The 23,552-nt window shown below is 37.8% G+C and overlaps 1 protein-coding gene across 1 annotated transcript; it reads right to left on the bottom strand.

Moving 5' to 3' along the window:
- Positions 1-934: 934 nt before the first annotated feature.
- On the bottom strand, positions 935-23,356 carry GRK7 (G protein-coupled receptor kinase 7). Its single transcript, XM_031596320.2, has 4 exons — positions 20,042-23,356; positions 18,871-19,308; positions 6,128-6,399; positions 935-2,723 (listed from the first exon to the last, which is right to left on the bottom strand). Exons 1-4 carry the CDS (start codon positions 20,642-20,644, stop codon positions 2,381-2,383), a joined length of 1,656 nt encoding a protein of 551 aa, XP_031452180.1. The 5' UTR covers positions 20,645-23,356; the 3' UTR covers positions 935-2,380.
- Between the last annotated feature and the right edge of the window lie 196 nt (positions 23,357-23,552).

Genomic DNA, 23,552 nt, shown 5'->3' with positions numbered 1-23,552 from the left:
GTAGAAAATGAAAACCAATAACATCAAACTAACTCATTTTCTTTTCTGGAATACAGTGCCAAATGGTGCATTATCAAACTACTGATGTGCTTCTTTCAATGATTCATGGAACACTTAACATTACAGCATCTCACTGATAAAAATGTTGCTGGGATTTATTGACACTACAACTGTTCAAAAACTAAGTAACAAAATGTTATGCACAGATGATATCCTGAATTCACAACCTCAGCGTTGCAATATATTTTGAAAACCACAGACTTGCAACATTTGGTATCACAGAGGATTTAGGACTAACATCACATTCTGATTCTGTCTATACATAACTTCTTCCAATATGGGAACATCTGTATACTGAAAAAGTCATTTTTGTGCTAGAAAACCTACGGGCAACTCAGAGCACTGGTTTATGGCCTTAGAGAAGTTGTGAAGTGGCATCCGTATGGTTGTGAGATGTAAAGCAGTTCAGGACACAAGCTTGATGCTCTATGCCACGAGCACTATTAGACCTCTCCTAGCTGTAATAACACTGCTGTTGTTGAAATGTATACATAATAGAATTTTCTGCCCGAGTTTCTTAAATTAATAAATATTTTAGCTTAAGACCACCCTGACAGATCCACACGGCTATCTTTCCTCTCAACCTCCTCTGCTTTTCACCATCTTCCACGTATCATTCTTCTCAATTAAAACCCCAAGTCAGAATTCAGCTTATTTCCTTTCACACCATTTTACTGAAAGTCTCCCTCCCAAAGGCAGACAATTTCTGTTCACGGATTGTTGTGAATATGTATCATCCACTGATGCAAAATAACACTCCTTTTCATATATATATATTTTTTCATTTGAAAAATATAAATATAAAACACTGAAAAAGCAAATTTAAAAGGAAAGAAAGGAACAATTCTTTTTCAGCTTAATCCTCTCTACAGAAAAATGAAGAATAACACAAAGTATTTCCAACACATTATTTAGCTGTGACTAAAGCACTTAAAATATTTAATACTAAAGAATTTCTTTTTTTTTTTTATTGCACCATTTGGAATGAGGTATTCAATTATTAATAATCAATGAAGCTATGCTGCACAACAGATATAATTATAGAAGACAGCTTATCTATTGTTACTCCTCTTTCTGAACAGCACAGTGTCTATACAAAATAGATAGTTGAACCAAGGAGGACATTTCTCTATGAAAAACAGAAAAAAGTATTAGCAGCCTCTAGGATTCAAACAGAGCAGTTTCTAATTCTACTTTAGTCAATGGAAACTAAAGCAAGATAGATGACAGTAAACAACATACATAATCAAATTTTGAAGTTGTTACAAAAACACTACCACCTATTATCTTCTTATCAGAGAAAACAATAAGATGTGATTCACAAATAATAGACATCAGCATTAGCAAGTATTCATTTGAATGCTTCCAATTAATTCTACGTAGATTGTAATAAAATTAAAATCAAAAAGATGCCTCAAAATTTGCATAAGAATCAATGAGCGGCTGAAGATGCAGTCGTCAACTTGCATATAAATATTCTATATTTGTGAGTGAATTAATATTTGTATTATATAAAAATATATTTCTTGTGAAGAGCCGGTTACAAATTGTTTTAGTCTATTCGTAGTTTAATTTTATCAGCAAAATACAGAATTATCAGGAGATCTAATAAAAGGTTGAAATTGATTCTCAAAAAGAATGGATATTCACTTATAAATACATAATATGCTTAATAAACGTTTTATTCAATTAAATTGGTGCATTCTTCTCTTCGCTCTGTTAAAATCAGCTTTGAAAGAAGCTGAAGGTCCCATTTTACAGCCACCTGTAAAGCCTTCTTTTACATTTAATGACCATCAAACCAACCAAAAATCTAACAGAAATTAGGAAAACAAGACAGACTGGCTAACCAATAAGCATCCAAGTTTGACCTAGTCTTTGAGCTCCGTTGTCTAATATTACCTGAAAATTAAAAAGTATGTCCTGAAAACTGTAGAACAAAGAGGGAACATTAGTAGAAATGACAAGAAAATAGACAGAAAGTCAATAAATTATTGTATTCAAAATGGTAGTCAGTAACATTGCAAAGGAGATGCCTCTTCACTCTATGACTGCTTTTTGTATTTCAGAATTTCTATCATTCTAAGTTTCTTAAAGAAATACAGTCCATCTTGATTAAGTCTCCAGTAAAATGAAATTATCTCCCTTGCTAGGACAAAGGAAAATAATGTGGTCAATACAGCTTGTGTTCTACATAGCCTGTCAATGCCATATTACACTGATTAGTTCTTCTTAAACAGATGCACTGAATTTCTGAAGCAGTGTCAGAAAACGGAAAGTTCTGGGGTTGTTTCTAATCTTTTTGGTAACAATCTGATATTTACAACAACAAACAAACTCCTGACTTAGCTTCACCTCCATTTGCATATCCGCCAGAATCCACCCTGTTAGGATCATTCAGTTCTTCAAACAGTCCAGTTTCAATGATTTCTTCCTGCCAGGGTATAGGGACAGCACCAGTCGCAAATTTTTTGAAGAACTTCTTGTCTTTGTCATCAAACTCTATTCCTCGTATTTCAGAGAAATCAGCAATGTCTGCAACATCTTTGGCATAGACAACTGATGGATCTGGCACAAATGGAGGGTCAATAAGGTTTGCCTCTAGCCTGTGGAAATTTATTGTTTTGAAGAAGCTATGTTTTCTTGGGTCGTCATCTTCATTTCTGCAATAAAGCAAAAAATTGTTAATTATTGCAGTTATCTCTGTGTTGTATACATGAGAGCATCTTATTAAGGATACATTAAATATCTACAAAGCAATGCAATCAAACACAGCTCAAGCATATTCAAACAGTGTTGCACTGAACAGTATAAGCACAGCTAAGCAGCCAAAAACATCCCGATCCCATTATTCATTTCTCTACCTCTCAAGGTAAATTAGCCTGGGCAAGGTGCCACGCAAGAGCAGCAGCACTGCTTCTGGCAGTACACTGAGATACCCACATTCAAAGATACACTTTAACCAGAGCTGAAGAGATTGCAAGAGGGGGATAGGAAGTATTGGATTGACTGGTCAACAACGAAAAGTCCAGTGGTTGGCTCAGGAATTAAAAGGATAAGAATATCTAGTAAATTCCAGTCTGGTTTAATACATCTAGGGACTGACTGATGAAAAACAGTCTGAACAGGAAACTGACAAATGGCATTTGTTCTCTTAATTTGAAGCAACTATGTGTTTACATTAAAAGTACTCAGCAAAGCCCAATTCAGTAGCTTTATCGAGTCAGTTAATTGAACTACTCTTATAGACGAGCAAAGGGACTCATAAATTATGGCATCAGCAAGAGCATGCGCACCTCTGTCACAAACACAATTTTTTAAAAGTATCTTTAGAACCCAAGAATAAAATCCAGACACTGTAAATACACATATTTAGGTATACTTTAAAAAGAGCAACTGCAGACCTCAGGGAAGACTTTTGATGTAACAGAAACAGTGAATTCTTTCACTGTAGCTCATCCTACAAGCCTGTCTATGAGTCTAAGAATAATCAGAGACTCAAATGTATGGTCATTAAAGCATGATCAATGACCACAGCTTTAGATTTGCATCTTGCCCACAATGTAATTCTACCACCAAGTCACACAAAGTTTGTAATTACAGCTAAAAGAGGAGCAGGGTAGATCGCTTTACTTTTTTCATGCCTATGTTGTTGTTTTCTTGTAGTAGTTTTTATCTTTATTCATGGATCTTAAAATGATAATGTAAACAAATGTATTTTTTTCTTATTTTCAACAAATAATAGTTGCTATTGTTCCTTTTTGTCTTTCTCCATTTCCTTACAAAAATACTCAGCAAAAAACATTTAAGCCCTCATGCATTTCTGGAGAATGCTCTATGAACAAAACATAATGCAAATCTTAGTCTTTTTATCACTGTAGATGTAAAGAACTGCCATGCACAAGTAGCAGATCTGCATGACCACAGAAAATCTTTAAGACTTTATAATATATTTACAGAACAGCTTTTCTGGCTTGCCACTGATGCCATTTCCTAATAAACCTTCCTGCCATGCTTCTGACCTGCCCTGGTTGAAATGAGGCACAGATGAGATGAAACTGCCAGCCAGCTGTCTTTTTCAGCTCCCTTAGAAAACCATAATTCTGTGCTTCTGCTGCCTGGTTCCTCTGAGAAAGTCACCACCAGACACTAAGAACTGCACTCCACCATGACCAGAACGGTAAGATACAGCCTGCAGAACAATAGATGCTGCCATCCTGGTACCCTGCCCAATGAAATAACGACATTTTCAACCCAAACGAGCTGTATGAAGATAATTATTAAAGTACAGATTAAGCCAACAGAGATAACAGCCTCTGCATATGCATAATCTTGCAAAATCAACTTCTAGCTTAACTAGCTAGTGATAATACCATGTACCTGTACAGCTCTCGAGCTTGATGTGATTTATTTACATTTGCTGTTAGCCCGTAGGGCATTAGAGCTGCTGCTCAGATTAATTAGTGCCCTGTGACACTAGGGAGCTAATAGTGCCGACAATCCTATTAGACAGATGTACTCACAAAAATTTCACTTTATTTTGCTTCTCATTTCTGTAACATAAACCAAAAAGCATTAGATGTTGGGGAAGGCTCCAGTTGGACTGCTGTGGTGTTTTTCATCCTGATGTATTTTCTGTCACCACTAGAAACGTAAAAAGTTTAAAAACATGAAGCTACAGGAACGCCATCTACTGGAACCAACTGAGGCATCTTCCAACTAACTGCAGATGAATTTGAGCTCTTCCTCTGTGCACTGCATGTTTATATAACTTAGAAGAAAGAACAAATGAGCTCATCTAAACTCTGTCAGTTTTGTATTCCTCCACAAAAAAAGAAAATCACTGTACATACAGGAAGACGTGGGCTACAGAGAGACGTCAATCCCAAAAAGCTGGAGCACAGAGAAAGTGTTACTTTATTTCCTCAGTTAACCAATGGCATTAAGTCTTCAATAAAAAAGTGAGGTATTTTAAAAGGTCAGGTGTACAAATTAAAGCTGTCCTTGAGCAGCTTTAACTTATGCAACAGGCACTTATGTAGATAACCCAAGGTCTTATTGTCCTTATTAGAATTACAGTGCTAATCTTTACATAAGGATGAGCTGTCCTGAATAGTATCTCCCTATTTAAACCGTACATAAAGGCTTTTATTCTGTCATGACCAGACATGGTATACATCCAAACACTTTTACAACACATCTCAATAACAATATTTTAAAAGGCAGTACCTTAAAAATGACCTGTGCAATTATTTATCCCTGTACATTTCTGATACTGCTCAGAATTAATGCAACAGTAGACAGGCAGAATAACTGTAGTTTGGCTAAGGGAATGTGGTTACTTTAAGTGAGTAATTTGTCACTGCTTTTACTTCAGACTTGTTGAAATAACTTTACCAAATTGCTAAGTCAGGGACAAATCCATCAGTATTCATCAACTCAAAGCCATCACTAAAGTCCCAAAAGCCACTCTTATGCGTGCCCAATATTCTTTTTCTCTCATTTGTTCCTGGAATGAGTCAGAAAAACCAGGAACCTCTACAAGATTTTTTAAAAGCAATTGAGTAAAGAGAATGGTCTCTTCAGTAAGAAGCCAATGATGCAGCCTTGTAAGTTAGGCATCTGCAGGACAGAAAATCTGTACTGCAGATCTGGATTTCTGCCCACATCATTCCTGTAAGTGATATAGCCAGAGACTCTGCATTTAGCCTACATTAGCATAGATTCAGGTGTCTACATAAATACCCTCTGCCTTTAGGAAAGAAGATGCAAGAGAAATGGGCCACTCCCAGCTCCTAGAACTGCACAGAGTTTGACCCCTCAAAATACCAACAAAGAACTCCTGTGAGTAGTCTAGGGTAGAGATGGACAATTACAGTATTGCAAGAACACTCTTTATTTCCATTTTCCACCTTCAAAAACTTCCACCTCTCTTCCTGGAAATGAAGGAGAAAATTCAGTACTCTGTAGAAAGGGTAGATCTAACCTAATTTTGTGTAAAATACTATTATTATTATTTGTGGCATTAATACAGCTTTTTTTTCTCAGTGTGAGAAATAAGGCATACCTGCTTCCTAAACGATTCTCTGGTTTCTTAGCCAAAAACAGTCGGCAAATATCTTTTGTTTCCTCTGTAAAGTTGGCATGTTCAAATTTCACCTCATCTTCCAGAGTTCTTCGTTTAACCTCATCCTTATCGACCTTTTCTTTGAAATTCTTGAACGGTGTTCGCCCAGCAATCATCTCATAAATACTACATCCCATAGCAAACCAGTCCACAGGATAGCTGTAACTTTCTTCCTTTAGGATTTCTGGAGCCATATAACCATTTGTCCCAGCCTACAGCAAACATACAGACAGATTTATTACGCATTGTCAATAACAAACAAAGATTACAAAGATAAAATACAAAGATTAAATAGACTATAATTTAAAAAATATTAGTAATACAAATGATAGGTTGGTTTTGTATCTAGAAACTGAGAAGCAACTATGTTTTAGCACATGGACTATTTCTGTCCCTATGGAAGAACTTCTAAATGCATTCGTCAAAGGTGAAACATCCATACAATTTCTGCATAAAGGGGTGTCTTTCAAAATTAATCTTTATCTGTCTTCTTTCATCTTAACATTTTTCCTGCTGAAGAACGTCACTAGTTTTGTCTTGCAAATACAATACAATACAATCATTTTGAAAAGACTGAAAAAGGATGAAAATCAGGCTATTTTCTGCACCCTCCCTGTTCAGTGGTTGCAACTCTGCTCCAACAAGGGGATTCTTGCCAGGGAGAACATTCTGGAGCCGGCAGCCAAGCTGTGGTGGGAAGTTATCAGTCACATTCCCTGCTGTCTTCTGCAAGGAACTATGACCATCAAGGGCCAAGAAAAACTCTTAAAACCATTGTATGAAAGTAAACCAAAGATAACTGTAATTAGTACGTTACTTATATTTAGGTGAAAAAAATAGTTCTTATTGCTTGACTGGAAAAAGCTCTGAATAAAGGAAAGGACTAATCAAGCCTTCAAAAGTGCTGACTGCTCTTTCAGGGGAATTTATCTGCCTTCTCCCAAGCACAGGCCTGGCACATTCCCAGCGGGGGGACAGACTCCACAGTATTCAAAACAGCTCTTGCTCCTCTTCAGTAAGCTGATCTACCTGGGACGCAAGGGGAGGTGAGCCACTCTATACAGTTTCTGATGCACTGTTACATCGCTCAGTATTTGAAATTTCAGTCAAAGCATTCTCTCAACTGACTCTACCACATCTAATTCTAGACCTTATTTCATGTATTTACCCGATTCAGCTAACGCTGATAACTATGTCAGAAGGTATTTGAACTTTAGTAGTATTAGCATCTGAAATGAAAATACAATGCTTGTGCAAAATCCCCCCAGATGTATTCAAGATGGTCATCATTACTACCACCAGGACACAGTTAAGTGACAGAGATTCACTTTGAAGCAAAATAGAGTGAGAAAGGTGTAACTAAAACTAGAGCTCATCTGGGAGAACTATGTTTGTGAAAAGAATAAAAGCCCTATGGGTGAATTTTAGTTTACGAGTCACGTCTCACTGTGAACTTCAGCTCTTGCCAGTTCATATAATGGCATATATGCTACAGTTAATAATGTCTGCATGAAGTTACATTTTCTAGAGATATAAAGGAAAGTCCTTAACTTGATTGATGTACAGAAGTGAAATGAGAAAAAAAAACCAAAAATATGAGCCAGATTAAAAGCAAAAGGAAGGGTTAAAAGTGAACTGGTACCTCCCCCAGTAAAACCACAGAAGTTCAATGGAGCCATGACAGCAGCCCAAATCATTCCTCACATAATTTATACTCTTTGCATTGGATTCATCTAAATTAATACTGAGAGATATCCTGACAGCATTCAATTTTTGTGTGTGATTACTTTGCCACACAGAAAGGAGAAGTGCTCCAATACGGCCTGCAGAACCCCAGCCCACCTGGCTGAAGATCAAGAAACTTGGAAGGAAGTTGGAAGGAAGTGGAGGGGCTGAGAACAGCTGAGAAATGGTACAAAAGGATGGAGGCAGCTCATTGTGCATTAGAGAACACAGACACTGATTATGCTTCTGGAATATTTTTGCTTCTTCTTCTGGGAAGCAATAAATGATCTTAGTTTTACTGAGATGGAGCTGGTTTTAGGGCACTAATGCCTTGAACAACTGTTGGATCACAGCATCATTAAAAGGTGCCCTGACAGCACTTTCTGACAAGACACTGCTTTGCTGCCAGTTAGCATCATCATACACGAACTGGATAAATTTGTCATTTAAAAGTCAGCACGTCACCCTGCGGCCAACAAGGTGTCTCAAGAGAGCTCCCTCCCAGACTGCTCTCCTTTCTTTCCCAGTTGGCTTTTCAGAAGAAACAAGTGCCAAGTAAGATCGATCTCTTCTATATGCGTCTTCCACACACAGCCTTCAGTAAGTCACACTATACAGAACACTGTGATTTGACATAATCCTTAGAAAAACAGAAAACAAGAGCATATAGACTAAAACACCGGATGAGAACAATTTGATTGAAAACAGGGATGGATCAACAAAAGCTTTCCTTTGGGATGGTGGATGGGTTAGTGTGAATAAAAATTAAACTTCAACATTCTAAATTTCGTATCACTGAAATCTTCTGAGCTGTTATTGAGCTGATCCAACTCAAGGGAAACCTTGAAATAAATGTTGGTCCTCCGATATGTCAAACTATTCCAGGTGAGCTGTTTTTTCCCATGAACACTCATAAAAACTTGAACCTAAATTTAAAATAAATCTCTCTCCATCCTGAAGATTATTCCTAATTCTAGGATTAATAGCAAAGGAACAGGCTGAGAAAAAGCAATCTAGTATAATCTCATGACCCCAAAAATGAAAATAAAATAAAGAAAATCCAAAGGAAACCCACTAGAAACAGAGACATTTCCAAAGTATTTCCCAGTGATTCTTTAAGTGGTCATAAACACATCTCAACTTTTTTTTTTTTTTTTTTTTAAGTAATATGAAAAAAAAGGAAGAAAAGAGCTTAAATTTTAGTCCTTTGCCACTAGCTCAAAATGCAGAGCTTTGGCAAAATATTTCATTTAGGAAGAAAGTTGACAAAACCTTAAGTATTTAAATGCAGAACAAGGAACACAGAAATTATTCAACCTGTGGAACTGAAAGAAAATAAACCTTTTAAATGAAGACCTACTTGTACCTTTGAGGAGTAGATGGCATTGGAACAAAGCTACAACCTCACATCCCTGCAGTAATCATTACTAGAACAACATATAAAACTCATACAATCTTAGCAGGAAAAGAGATCCTGCGGCAGCATGAAGGACAGCCTCAATGACTTGGGAAAGGTTTATTTAGGCAGGTATGAAAGAAACTTCTCAGCCCAGCGAATGGAGCTGTCAAACTGTACAACTCTTACTAGGAGCCAAAGCAATTTATAATATCCCACAGAAGGCAGAATCATATGCCACTGCAAACGCACACAGCTTTTCCAAGTTCAGTCAGTGCAACACTGGCCGTTTTTTGCTCGCTCTCTCTCCATCTAGCACAATCTTTCGTTACGGTGAGCAGAATGCTTTATTTGCATACACTGTCTGAAATAAAAAAACACTTTTCTGTTAAATAAATTTTAATTTACTTGTTTTTGACAAGGATTAAATGATCTACTTCTCTCAACTTCCCCACTTTGAAAACAGCCCAAAAGGCAAGATTTCAATAATAGTCTAAAATGCAGTGACCAAGTGATGTCCTTAGATACATTAGCAAAGAAATTTTGTTAGGTGTAATTATTGCTTTTAGTGCGGTTTGACAGGACACAGCAGAAATGAGTCATCTGAAAGGATACCTTGTTTCTTTAGTGAAATGTGATTCTGTATAAATTTTTAAAAGGCCACATAATTACAGTCTTTGAACAACACAAGATGTGATCCTGAGAAGCACTAAGTGCACTGGGTTCCCAGTACAGCTGAGGGTACTTGGGCTGCCAGCAGAACGTGGGGCACAGCGCAGCTTCTGCCCCTACACCCTATTCAGTTTACTGTCCCAAGAAGGGAAAGTATTCTGAACAACATCACTATCCCAGCTTCTTAAAAATACAGCGAAGAAAGAAACAGAGCTGTCTAGAGTTTTCATTATCACGGAAACAGGCAAATGGGGAGAAATGGGATTTAGATCCCTCTAGCTTTTCCCACAGATCTCTGCAAAACAAATTCAATTGATATCACAAAGCAAACAGTATAGCAAATCAGAACGTCTGTCCTTTGTTTGCCATGGCACAAGAACTGTTGAACAGAGGAAAAAAAACAAGCTGAGTTTAGCTCTATCAGCTGTTTCCTGGGGCTCAGTCCATCCTTCCTCCAAGGGGTGCCACTGACAGCTTTGTTCTCTCCTCCAGCTGTTCCTCCACTCCTTCAGCACTGCCTGAACACACCCTGCAGGAATGAAGTGACCGACCACAGAAAACTCTTCTCTGCACATAACTTAATGGGCCTGAGGTGCAGAGAACAACCAATGTTCTTCTGCCATTCACTTTGCAATGTTCGTTTCCCCCCCCCCAGAGTCACTGTGAGGAGAATCAGGCACAAAGAGCTCCTCCACACTACATGTCGATGCAGTAACGAGCCAGCTGACCAAATGACTAGGCTAGAGGGATCTTTTAACAGAACATAAAATTTAATCTAATTTGCACAAACTGCACCTCTGAAAAGTCTCACTGAGCAAGGACCTCAGCATATTGTTAATGCTTAGCAAAAGGAAAGACTCCATTAACTTTCAGACAAGTTGATGGGCTGCTGGCTGAGAAGAACACAAAGAAGTCTGTTCAGGGTACCAGGAAAAAATAATGATTTAAACTTCATGGGAACTTAGAAGTCTGTGAATCCCACAGGTTCACATGAAATTCAACATTGAAGTTTTTTCCATCATTTTCACAGAGGGACAGAATTTTAGCTGGGAAAGTTTTTGTCTGTCTTAACAAAATCCAGTTAAAACCAAAATGGGAGAAAACCTAATTTCTGCAACATAATAGGAAAAAAGGAAAGAAAATTTATCTCCAGGATCAAAGTCACTAACTGAAGTAGTAAAAAAAGTCCATGACCATTTTTCACTAATTTAAGCTTGTATGACAGTGATCATTGATGTCATCACCATAAGTTGCTCAAGTGAAAGAGAAAGCCTTGTGATAGGCTTTCCTGTGCTCAAACACAGCAGGAGAAAGTAGACACAACTACAGCATGTTCTTCAGTTCAGCTTCATGCTGTATGAAAACGAAAGGAATAACAGCTTGAGGAAGGACAGCTGCTCACTGGACACCAACTGTATCTCTGGACTCGAGAGCATCTCCCCTTGGGCTCCCTGTGTGACCACACGTACGTCACGATCTGTGCCTCAGATCCCCACTGTCAAACCCACTAGCGTATCTATCTTGTGAAGTGCCATCAGAAAACACTTGCTCTTACAGATAGTGAAGCAGTCAGACATTACAGGAATTGAGCATATGGGACAGGCAAAACATCTGGTACTGTCCCCCTAACTACACAAATAGTATACAACCATTACTAAGGTTCTTTATTATTCCTATGACACAATTTTCCTTCTAATTTTGTGCAAAGCTGTTTCTCTTTCAATTTCTGGTAATCATTTCCCATCTATAATGTGCATTTCAGAGATGGGTATGCTTTTATTTTTTAATGATTGCTGATTATATAAACAATATTAAAAATGAGAAACATTCCATCCACTTAGCTTTGTATATATTTTATGAAGCTCTTTCTAAGTAATGCTCATGCAGCATGAGGCATAGGTGGCTTTCTCAGAGAGAGGACATCAAAGACAAACGTTATGTTCAGTGTCTGCATGATAGAATAAGGCTTCAAGGCACTGGTAGCAGCCTCCCACTGCTGGCACAGCCTCTGGGTTAAGCAACAAATGACAGCAACCCCAAATGGCTGCTGTCACTGAAATCCACAGGACTTCAACCACCTCTACAGACGAGTCCAGGAAGACTTGGCCCACATAGCCAAGTCAGTGCAAGAATACAGAGTCATGTCAGTAAACGTTTGTTACCCGGAACACTCCTCACAGCACGTGGAATTGCACACATGGCCCCATATGAGCAGAAGCACTAAACCTCCCCAACCTATGGCTTACAGTTCCTGCTACACTGCTTCTGGTCAAAGCTGTCAAATGAACAACTTGAAGATAAACCTCATCAGCCAAATGTTGCATTTCTTACCCAACAAAATGCACATCACTGACTAAAATAAATCGCCATTAGATGATTTAATCAAAGAGATCATTCCAGAAAGAATTGGCTAAAATTAAACAGTAGTTTTAGCACTTACATAGCATTCTCATCTTCAGAGAGTTTAATTAAGCTTTCTACCAGCTTTAGAAACTTCACAAGGAATCTCATCTCTTGTTTTTTCATGGAGCATACTGCAGTATTTATTAACCATCAGATTAAACTGAATGAAGAAAGAGGTTCAAAGTCACGCAAAGTGCCTGGATGCTGTGTCTCAAAAAGACCCTGACAGCTTTTCCCACAAAGGAAAGCCATGCCTGGTGGGTAGCACGCCTTGTGCAGGAAAACCATCTGCATGGGACACACCACATTCTTGCCATTTTAGATTACTACAATATCCTTCCTGCCACTTCCAAAAGTGCAGGATGCAGAAAGTTCTCACAGAGTCATTTTTGTTCCCTTCATTCTCAAGTGACAACAGCAGCCACAGTGGTAAGATCCCATTCTGCAAAGTGTACATTTCAGAGAAAAAAAAAAGCAGAAGTATCTATCATTGCAGTGCACTTCATAACAACTGTGATTACAGAAATTTTTAAGAACAAAGTCCCTCCAGTTAAATATAATCAGTTGTATTTGTGATACTTCAAATTACATCAGCTGCATGGCGGTTTTGGAACTGTAAGATCACAGCAACGGTTGTTAATTCTGAACAAATGAAGAGTTGCCATTTTTTTAAAGCTCAAAGAAAAAATTTTTATGGAACTTTATCTAATAAGAACGTAATGTGACAACGACCAGAGGGTAGCTGCAGAAACACTTCGTTATTTTTCATTTTGCAGCTCTGAACCCATTTCTCAGCTGTCCTGAAATTAAGCTGCAAGTTTCAGGAACGTCTAAATAGAATTTCTTTTGTTTTCCTAAGAAACAGAATCTTATAATAAACAAACATACAGGAGGGCAAAAGGACATTTTGAGTAAGATTTTAACCAAAACATGCTTTTACTATAAAAATATTATCATGTCCTTCAAATATATAAAACATAGCACAGAAAGACCATGAAGAAGCCTGAAACCTCTGAGGATATGAATGCATTTTTATTAATATTATAAAAATATTTTTATCTTGTTTTATTTTATGCTGATTTTTTTTTCCTGTATTCAGCCTCTGTGGCTCATACACACCTTCACCAAAGGACTTCATAACTTACATGTAACAGCTGCTTTGTGCAAAACCCATACCCAGTAAGGGCAGAAAGCCTGTTCCAAAATGAATAGCAAATATGCACTGACTTCTAAAAAAAAAAAATGGAACCGAACCCTCCACAACTGAATATATAAAGGGTATTATAAAGAAGAAAAATGCTTGCTCTTCCCTCACATTGTCAGGAAACTAAATACAGCTAATCCTTTGGATAAGGGCAGGAGCATTTGACTCTGACACGTGAATTTCAAGACGTATAATGAAAAAAAGTTGTACAGACCTCCAGAAAAAGCATGCTTAGTCACACTGTTTAAACAGAAAAAAACGGTGTAAGAGATGGAGACTCCTCATTGTCATCTTATGCAAAAAGAACTAGTTCCAAATCGGTCATAAGCAGTTAGCAAGCTCTTGAAGAAATTCTTTTGCTCATAATGGGAAAAAAACCCAACAACACCTTAATATCCACCCTATGAACATTACAGTTTCTCAGACAAGACTCAAGAAAACCTCAAGTAAGTGTATTTGCACTGATGACCTGCATATGGTAGTCAAATGAGTACACAGCTAGACAAAACATCTTGCTTGTGTAAAAGGCTCTCCATTTCTCTTAGTAGCCCATTTCAACTTAAGAAAAAGAATGCCAACATACAAAAAGGGAGTAATTTTATCACACAATCCAGCTTTATACATTATACGATCAACACATCAGAACAGATACTGCAGGCACACTTGTATGAAAAGTCATGACAATATTTCCTAATGTCCTGAATAATTTTATTAACTCTGGCAAAGAGTTTGTTTTCAGAGCTGTCAGTAACAACTCCACCTAAGTGAGCATATATACATTTCTAGGTAGACAGCAAAGGTTCATGCACGTACCTGACAGGAGAGGGGAAAAACGAAGGCTGGGTATCCAATAAACCCATCTTTAAAACTTCTGCTTCTGAAAGTAGGGTAATTTTATGCATTATAGTTACAGAGAGATGTATAGGTATTTCCCAAAGGGAGTACATTCTGTGACAATACTTAAAGGATACCAGAGCTACTTCTTCAACTATGCTAAGCTTTAAATAATTATATACAAAATAGTTTTTCCACAGCATAAACATTAAACTACAAGAAGACCTGACCTAAAACTCATGGAACATTTCCATGCACAGAGAATATAATCTTTGGCTGGTAAACGATGCAGAAACACTACAGTTTCACTGAAATTTTCACTGAAAACTTGAAAATGTCTAAAACAGGAACTCATTAACAAGCCTATCACTGGTGCCCCATGACAATCTAATCACCTAACAAGATTTACAAAGGAGATTTACGGATCCTCCAGCCCATACATGGAAGGTATGTATTTGTACATGAGATGGTAGGAATTTTTTTTATGATTTGAAGGTGAAGCAAATTCATCTTTTAATGGTTTCTACACTAATGAGAAGTATACTGAATTTTCAGAATGCATGGAAATACTGTATTTTTTAAAATCTTGAATGGAATAAAGGAAACACTCAAATAAATTCATGTTTTATATATTACTCAACCCTGCATAAGGAGCAATCAAATTATTCACATCTTCCTACTTCATAATATATAGCAAATAGCAATGAAAAAAAGGCAGAGAGCAGAAAACTGCTAGTTTGTTTCACTACTTATGATGCATTAGGAGGTATTTTCACAACAGCCGAGGTACAGTTAAACACACAGAGATGAATGTTTATCAAGCAGGTGTCTTAGATCAATGTCCACTTTGAATGCACACAGCTGAACAAGTGATCAGACTTGAAACCAGACCATCAGTGCATTTCAGGGTGGTCTGCAACACTGCCTTGAATATCTAGTTAACTATAAGCAAGTCCACCTGAGTCAACAGAGAAGCTGTGCTCAAATCTTCATAAAATCCCAGCTGACTTCAGGTACACAAAAATGTATGGACAAGATCTCCCCTTTTTACTGATTTGATTTAGAAAAGCATTAAAATGATCTGACTTCTATTTTTTCCAAACTCAATTTTGTAGAACAGACTATTCAGGAAGAAAGATATAGGCAAATGTAGTTACTGAAAACTTAGTTTTCTCATTTATATCTTCAAACAAATTATAAGAAAATGCACACACGGTTTTTACTCAAGTAAATGCAGCTGGTTAATGTATCATTTGAAGAATTTTATTAGAAGAAATACTGCAGGCACTATAGAAAGAATATAGGTCACTAGCCCATTTTTAGAGTAATTAAGAAGAAAACTAAATCAAGTGAGCGTTTACTTAGCTCCTGATGATATGCAGAAGGCATGGAAGTCTTCCATTTTACTTTGCTTATTTACAAGGAAGAGTCACTGAACTGGAGATGTTAGGAAAAGATTAGCACCTAGGAAGAAAACCCTGAGGCACTGGGGAGAAAAGCTTTTGGCTGCTGAAAAAAACCGAGTTACTTCACTTTAAGCATGTTTTTAGCTCCTGTCTACAGAAAGGAAAGCTCTTAAAAAGTCACCATTCTGTCTCTTCTGTTAAGGGTAAGAGACTAAAGCAGGATCCATACCCTGAATGAATACAGTCTCATTACAAAAGCAGCTTTACTGAGTAATGGGATATTGCATTGTGGAGAACAGTTCTGTGGGAGTGAACTATTAAAATATGACCCAGAAAGCACATCATATTTCTCCCCCTGAAACAGTACTTCAGAAAAACATGCTGATGCTACTGAAATTTCTGTGATGAAAAAATGAAATGGAAGATCAGGTAAGTTTGCAAAATTTCATTAGACAGAAGACGACTCCAACTTGTTTTTGAATGCATCATCTCATAGGAAGACCACAACAGACACTCTTAGAAGAAAAAAATCATCTCCCTTTTTTACAACAAATAATCACAAATCTTCATTAAGATGTGTAAGGCTGGCTAAGTAAAATTCTTCCAAACAGATGCAAATCCATGACCACCAGCTGTACTGCAGCACTAAACCACAGCTTTGTATTGTACTGTGTTGTACTGGTGCTATTTGCTGACTACTCTGAGGCAGTAGAATGATTTATGAATATGGTTAAATCAAAGTTAGATTTTATTCTCATCGTGCAATAGAACAGTACTTCTAGTATACTGAAGAACCACCTCATGAAAGATGGTTTCAAGGCATTAAAGTCAGAAATGGTTTTAAATGCCAGAGGTATGAATGAAGTCCAGTCTATTACAGCATCCCATCAAAACAGAAGGATTATTTTCAAATGAATAAATTGAAATTAAAAAAAAAAAAAGTTATTGATCAGTAGTGTTTTCCTTATGATTAGTGACTGAAAGTTATTTGCCCCATCAGGTCAAACTGTCACCCAGAATATGGGATCTGCCTTCTGATGTTTGGCACTGCAGTCAGTACCTGGGGCACAACACAGATTTGCCTGGGAGGAACAGCAGAAATTCTGCCTTAGCTTATCCACCCCTATAAAACTGTGTCCACAAAACAATGCAACTGATTATATTCATAAATCTGCCTTGGAACCAAAGGTGTCTGTAACAATATATTCCCTTAAGGCTTTTGAAGAACTGATGATTTGGGAGTCTACTCAAAAAGCTTGCTAGAAGAGAAGAACTCCCTCCATGTTAGGCCAGAATGTAATGCAATTAGTAACCAAATTAATTTAACAGCACCATTTTTATTTTGAAACATGCACTAAATTTTGTAAAAGTGTATTTAGAACTTCCTGTGTTCAACATTGCTATAAACATTGGTAATTACCAGTTCATATTTTGCAGCAGTTTTTTAACTTCCTCCTAATTACAACACAAAATGAAAAAAAAATAGATATCATAATCTTACTCGTATTTCCTGCTCCCAACAAAAAGAAAACAAAGCTGCCTTTAGCAGAAATTCCTCTTAACATGCTGCAATTGCAGAGTATATCCACTGCAGTTCATTCTCTAATTTAGTGTCCATATAGAGGGGAATGCTGCTACTAAAACCAGTGACCAGCAGCAGAACAACCTGATGACTTTTTCATGGAAAGCAAGGAGGAACAACTATCTTGCTCAGTACTGCTTTTGAGATTGTATTGTAATAAATACAAGAGATTACACATTTCTAAATACGTTTTTTTCTTCTTTTACCAAAGCCCACACATTTGCAAGTAGTAAACACTGCCCCTGAACAAAAACATATTTTGCTCATAATAAATGTATGCAACTGTAATTCGCAAAGGCTCACAGATCAAGTATATTTTGGGCTCTCTGATCAAAATGCCATCTTCAACAAAACATTACCACTGCACATAATTTCTACTTGAAAATCTGTCCTAGCTGCCACTGAAACTGCATTTTCATATCTAAAACTATCCAGCCTCAATTAAAAATCTCCTATTTAAAACATCAGTTTCTGTATTATCTTTGGCTGAGAACTAAAAACAATAACATTATTTTAATTGTCAAAAGAAAATCTATTGTTCCAAGTACAAAATACTGCATGAAATGATGTGTGTACCTCAAACATGATGGAAAATTTTACTAGCAGGTCCTTTCCATGCTAATGAATTTTTACAGAGTTTTAAAGATGCGGGGAGTATAATTATTGCAGTTCATAATGTTGCTTCAATTTCTTCACATTCTTAGTGTACTTTAGACACAGTCACTCATAATATACATCTTTAAGGTCAAGACGCTTCAGGATAAAAACAATTTTTTGATTTCAGAAGTACATTTTTCCCATGTAAACATTGTGATACTGTTATAAATAGGGACTGGGGTGTCCACAGGCACAGCTGAGGTGCTGCACAGAAATTCACACAGTAAAAACTAGTCGGTTATCTTTCTCTGTCTTCCTACACATACACACAGGCATGCACATTTTCAAACTGCCATCGAGTCTGCTGATTTTTTCAGGAATGAATCTGTAGGGGGAGGATTCAATTGTTTATTGTGCAGCACTACGAACACCCACAATACAATCAGTACCACCACTCAAAAGAAATCTGAGATCTCAGAATCTTTTAGGAACAAAAACTGAGAATGGGACTCATCTCTTTAACTGATTTTCACTATGCAAACAAGTCATCGGTTAAATCCCAGACTACACACTATTACTTAGGCTGCGTTAGCATCTTTAATGTGAGTGGTTCAAGTGTTTATCTTAAGAGAAACAACAGATGAACTTGATTCTTCTGTTTTTGTGCAAGGAAGTTGCTTTACTACATATAGCGTCCAGAGACATAATTAACCAAATCTTCTTACCACCTGTCTCTTAGAACGAAATGACCACGTAAGGTCTTTAGCAAGCAACAAATCCTGGGGAATTAAGCCATGGACTCAACGCATTAGAAATAGAACAGCTTGCTTTCCCACTGACCATGTTCAATGAATTTCTACTCACCCTCTGAGTGATGGATTTTCCCTCTTTGACTTGCACTGCCAATCCAAGATCAGACAGTCTGCAGTTTCCGTTGTCATCCAGGAGGACGTTTTCCGGTTTCATGTCCCGGTAAATGATCTTGATGGAATGAAGATGCAGAATCCCACAGGTGATCTGAGCTGAGTAATAAATGACCCTGTTCAATTCTAAACCCCTTTGTCCTACATTGTAGATGTGATACTTCAGATCACCTCCATTCATGAGGCTCATGACAAGACACAGATGAGTTTTGCTCTCATAGGCATAAGCTAATGTGACTATGAAAGGGCTGTTGACCTTCTCCAGGATTTCTTTCTCCAGTAGTGCCATCTTCTCTCCACTTTTCTTTTTCAACCTTTTCTTATCTAGTTTTTTGCAGGCATACATCTTGCCAGTATTTTTCACCTGAATGGCACAAACCTAGAAACAAGATGCACGTGGAAAAGTAAAGAAGTAATGTTACACATACAGACTGGAATGCCAAGAGCAGTAAATAGGCAGGAACTGAAGAATCACAAATGCCTATTAGTAGGTACTGATGGTAACTTGGATGGCCGGGTATATTAGCAGAGGAAGTAAGGAAAAAGCAAGCACGTTCTATTCAGAACTAGTATCCAACTGTGGAAAGATCCTGAGGACTCCAACAACAGAACTGTATGATTCAATAAAACAGAAGGATTCATTCTCTGACCATCATAATAAGTAGTAAATACAGTTTGCATCTCTCTTCCTTCTCAGAAAAGTTAATCTTATTCAGAATTTTTTGGAAACGGAACTTGACCTGCGATATTCCTTAAACTGTATGTAAGAATTATCTGCAAGTATACAAATTAGCACAGGCCAAAACAGTGCCAGGGAAAAGACTAATGATTAACTGTATAGACAGTCATATCAGCTTTTGTATAGAAGCTTGCACCTTTAGTAATACAGATGCAGAATACAAAATTTTTAGGGCAGCTCTTCAACAACAGGCTTCTGGAGTCAACATGAGAGCACGGATAAAGTTAATTTCTGAGAAATGGACAACCTGGAGGCTGAAGTTCTGCAAAACTTCAGAATGTGTTTAAATTCATTACCAAGTTCATCTTTCAAACCCACCTGCTGATCTCAGAAGGGGAGAGGTGACTCACTTTTGTAAAGGTACAGCTCTTACCTCTCCGAAGCCACCTTTGCCCAACACTCGGAACTCATAGAAGTATTTATCAGTTACAGGCTGCTTCTCAAAAACTTTCCATTGGAGGAATTTGTCATAGAAGGGGCTGGTCTGGAAGTCCTGGAAGGGCTTGCCTTGAAGGAAGAGTTTGGTTTCATCTCTAGCCAGCTGTATAACATTCTCATAGTCTTTCTCAGTGGCTGCCTGGCATTTGCTGACCAAGTCAGAGCTCATGAAAGACAAATAATTTTTGGAGCCTGTCTTAAGAAAGTTGGTGATAATATTCTCCAGGGTACTGCTCTTGATGTTGTCCTCTGCCAACTCCCAGTTTGACACCTCATCCAAGAAATCCCTAGCTACCAAATTTTCTGGAACTGTCTCTAAGAAATCTCTGAAGAATCTCTTGCCAATGGGCTGCTGTTCACAGATGCTCTCGTAGTCAGCAGCAATGGACTGCCTCACCTCTCCACACTGATCAATCTTAGGCAGTGAGAGGCTCTTACGTCTCTTCTGCATCTCCTTGGTGTCTCCTTCTCCGCTCTTCCTGGCCTGCAGATAGGCTGTGTTGGCAATCAGGTTGTCGAGCCCCCCCATGTCACACATCTTGGCAAGCTCTTGGGGTGGCAGAGCCTGGCTAGATAAAAATCAGTAACTGGCCCAAGAGCTGAGCTGCGGCTGCCCTGCACTCCTTCCTGCTAGTGGCGTGTGCACGTTTCTCAAATGCACCAGAGAGACTAACTGCTTTTGCATTAAATACCTCTCAAGGATTTTCACTAAGTACCTTTAGGTACACGCACCATTTGTGGAAAGTGACTGGTAAGAGGTTTCTCTGTAAGGAGCTTGAGTTTGCTATCTATAGCTGAAGGATGACACCCTACACAAACCTTCTCACTGGCAGCACCAAAAAGATTCAGCTGCTGTTTCTCAGAATGGACCCTGATAACTTTAGATGTACCACAATACCCTCTGTAGGCAGATGCTGGCTGCTGAGAACATGCAACGATTGCCATTTGTAACACAAACAGCACAGTCCAAACCCAGCGGCACACCAGCCACAGTTAAGAGAAGCCTCTTGCCACCCTTGCTCTTGACATACTGAATGCTATCAGTCTCTGAGTTTCTAATTTGCATACCATTCAGAGATTTGAGCTGCCTCTCTTCCATATTCAAGTTACACTCAACAGCAACAACTCTGAGCTCATAGATATTCCTGCAGACCCTGATGCCTCATGCCACTCCATCTGAAGGAACAGAAAGCGGATTACATGCAGAGGCTCAGATCTGCTGCTGATCTAAAAATAATGATTCCTACATATGAAGCAGCATGGAGTTGTGAGCTCATTTCCTATCCACAGAAAAAGAAAAAACACACTTCAAATAACTGGCCAAATCTTGCCAAGATATTCCATATGATACTGTGGCCTCTCTTTACTTTCCTGCTGAGCTTGTCTTATGATGACAAGTGGCAGGATGACAAGGAGACAAGGTGGCAGTAGTGCATGGCTGAGGAGCATCAACAAAAGCACAAAGCTCATTATAACCAAGTGAAGCCAAAATCCACTGGACTACACTCACTGGGCTACCCACCAGGAAGTCTGTGCCCATCTTTATCCGAAAGAAAAGATTCCTGTATGGCATCTCTTACGCCCTCTTCTGCTGTGGAGTCTTGTGATTCGGCCTCTGAAAACAGCTTTTAGACATAAGTATTACAGGAACAGGTGAAGCAGTTCCATGATTTTTCCAGTAGAACTGGGGAGAAACTACTCAAAGAGAGTTTCCTTTTCTTCTTTTTTCTTTCCACTTTTGTAATTGGAGAAAGTTGAAGGGTTGAATCCCAGATGCTTAACATCAAGTAACAACAAGCACTTCTCCAAATCCTTACAAAAACTGGTAAGCCCTTCTTGGCTGCTTTCAGTCACTCTACTATTACAAGTATAAAGTTGCTTTTACCTACTTAATCCGTTCTGTGTTGAATCCATCTGACATGTAACTCATGCTTATTCTCTACAAAATGATATTACAGAAGTGAGTGCTTTTCTATCTGTGATTGAAAGAATCGTCCGTTGCAAACGACATGTGTGAGAAAGCTGTGTACTCCACAGCAGAGTATTTGGCACCCTTGCTTGCTTAGCATGTCTAATTCTGCCACTTAAATGCATGCATGGGGCAGGAGCAGGTTACATAAAGGGCTGAATAATGCAACTAGCAGAGCAAGAAGACTGAAAAAAATTAGAGGAAATAACATCAAATTCAGTGAGTGATTTTCTGAAAAAGGTGTCCACAGCAACATGTTTGTAATAGCCTCAGAACCAAAAAGAAAGGAGGTAGAAAGAAAAAAACCCTTTAATTTCAGGTACTAAACTTCAGCAGTCTTTAGCAAAAAGCCACCATTGCCCAAACACAGACAAGTTGAATGACTGGCTGGTAACTGGACTGAACTTCAGCCTACACCAGCAATTGATCACATCAAAGCAAATCAAGAAAACACACAATGTTTATGCTATCTGCACAAGAAAGGCACATTTACAGCTTCAAAAAGAATCCTGCTCTATTAATTAGAATCTTTCTTGATTTCTATAAACGTACACGGTAACGTACAATGTTTCTGTAAAACAGTCACTTAAAAAAAATACTAAATGAAACAATATCATCTTCGCACATATATTTGTTATTCCAGTCACTTCTGAGAAAACTCCAGCTAGATTTGCTGAAATTGTCCAGATCTACCCAGCATTTATTAAACAGAAGAGAACAGTATTAAGGAGATTCTTCTGCAATTATGATTCTCAGCTATTAGTGACACGTATGTGACACGTGAACAGAGAGCAGGGTGAAAATTACTCTGCTGTTGTCCATATGGCCCCATAAATCCAAGTAAAATGAAGGGAAAAGTTCTCTGGGGGGATTAGATAAAAGTAAAGGTATTTTAGGGGATGGAACCTGTGACCAAATTCTGGCAGAGAAAAATAAGTAGTAAATTATTTCCGTATGTAAGAAGATATTATTTTAGAAAGAATGTCTTTACAGAAATAGGAAAGATGAAGACAAAATACTGCACAACAGCCCAAATGCTGTAGGCACTTCATTACTACTGTTATTTAAATGTTAAGAAAGACATCTCCTGAGATGTTAATGAGTGTGATACACTGACAGTAACACAAAAGCCGTATTTAAAACATACAGAACATTTTAAAAACAAGATTACAACCATTAAACAAAATCCCAATAAACTCTGCATGGAAGTGTGAGGATAAAAATCAAAGACTGCCATTTGAACTACTTTATACAATGGAGATCATTCTCTTTAAATATACTTAAGCAGAACTAAACAGAAATACACCTGCTGAGAAATGAATTAATCTTAAATGTTATTAATTAATCTCAATTTAAGTAAAAAAGAATATGCATATAATATCACTTCAATTCCACCAGTTTATTGACCATTTTATTAAGTCTGAATTCGTTACAGACTTAGAAACAGTTATTCAATCCCTCTGTTACATACATATAT

This window comes from Phasianus colchicus, chromosome 10, assembly GCF_987193195.1.
Source record: "Phasianus colchicus chromosome 10, bPhaCol1.hap1.1, whole genome shotgun sequence".
In the NCBI taxonomy this organism is placed as follows: Eukaryota; Metazoa; Chordata; class Aves; order Galliformes; family Phasianidae; genus Phasianus; species Phasianus colchicus.
The sequence above is the reverse complement of the archived record's forward strand: the minus strand, read 5'-3'. Positions and strand labels throughout refer to the sequence as shown.

Excerpts from the sequence above, each read along its gene's own strand:
- GRK7 (XM_031596320.2), bottom strand. The coding sequence starts at position 20,644 with ATGTGTGACATGGGGGGGCTCGACAACCTGATTGCCAACACAGCCTAT. Across the intron at positions 19,309-20,041 it reads GCAAAGGTGGCTTCGGAGAG|GTTTGTGCCATTCAGGTGAA; the intron begins GTAAGAGCTGTA and ends TCTTGTTTCTAG. Across the intron at positions 2,724-6,127 it reads GAGAATCGTTTAGGAAGCAG|AAATGAAGATGACGACCCAA; the intron begins GTATGCCTTATT and ends GCTTTATTGCAG.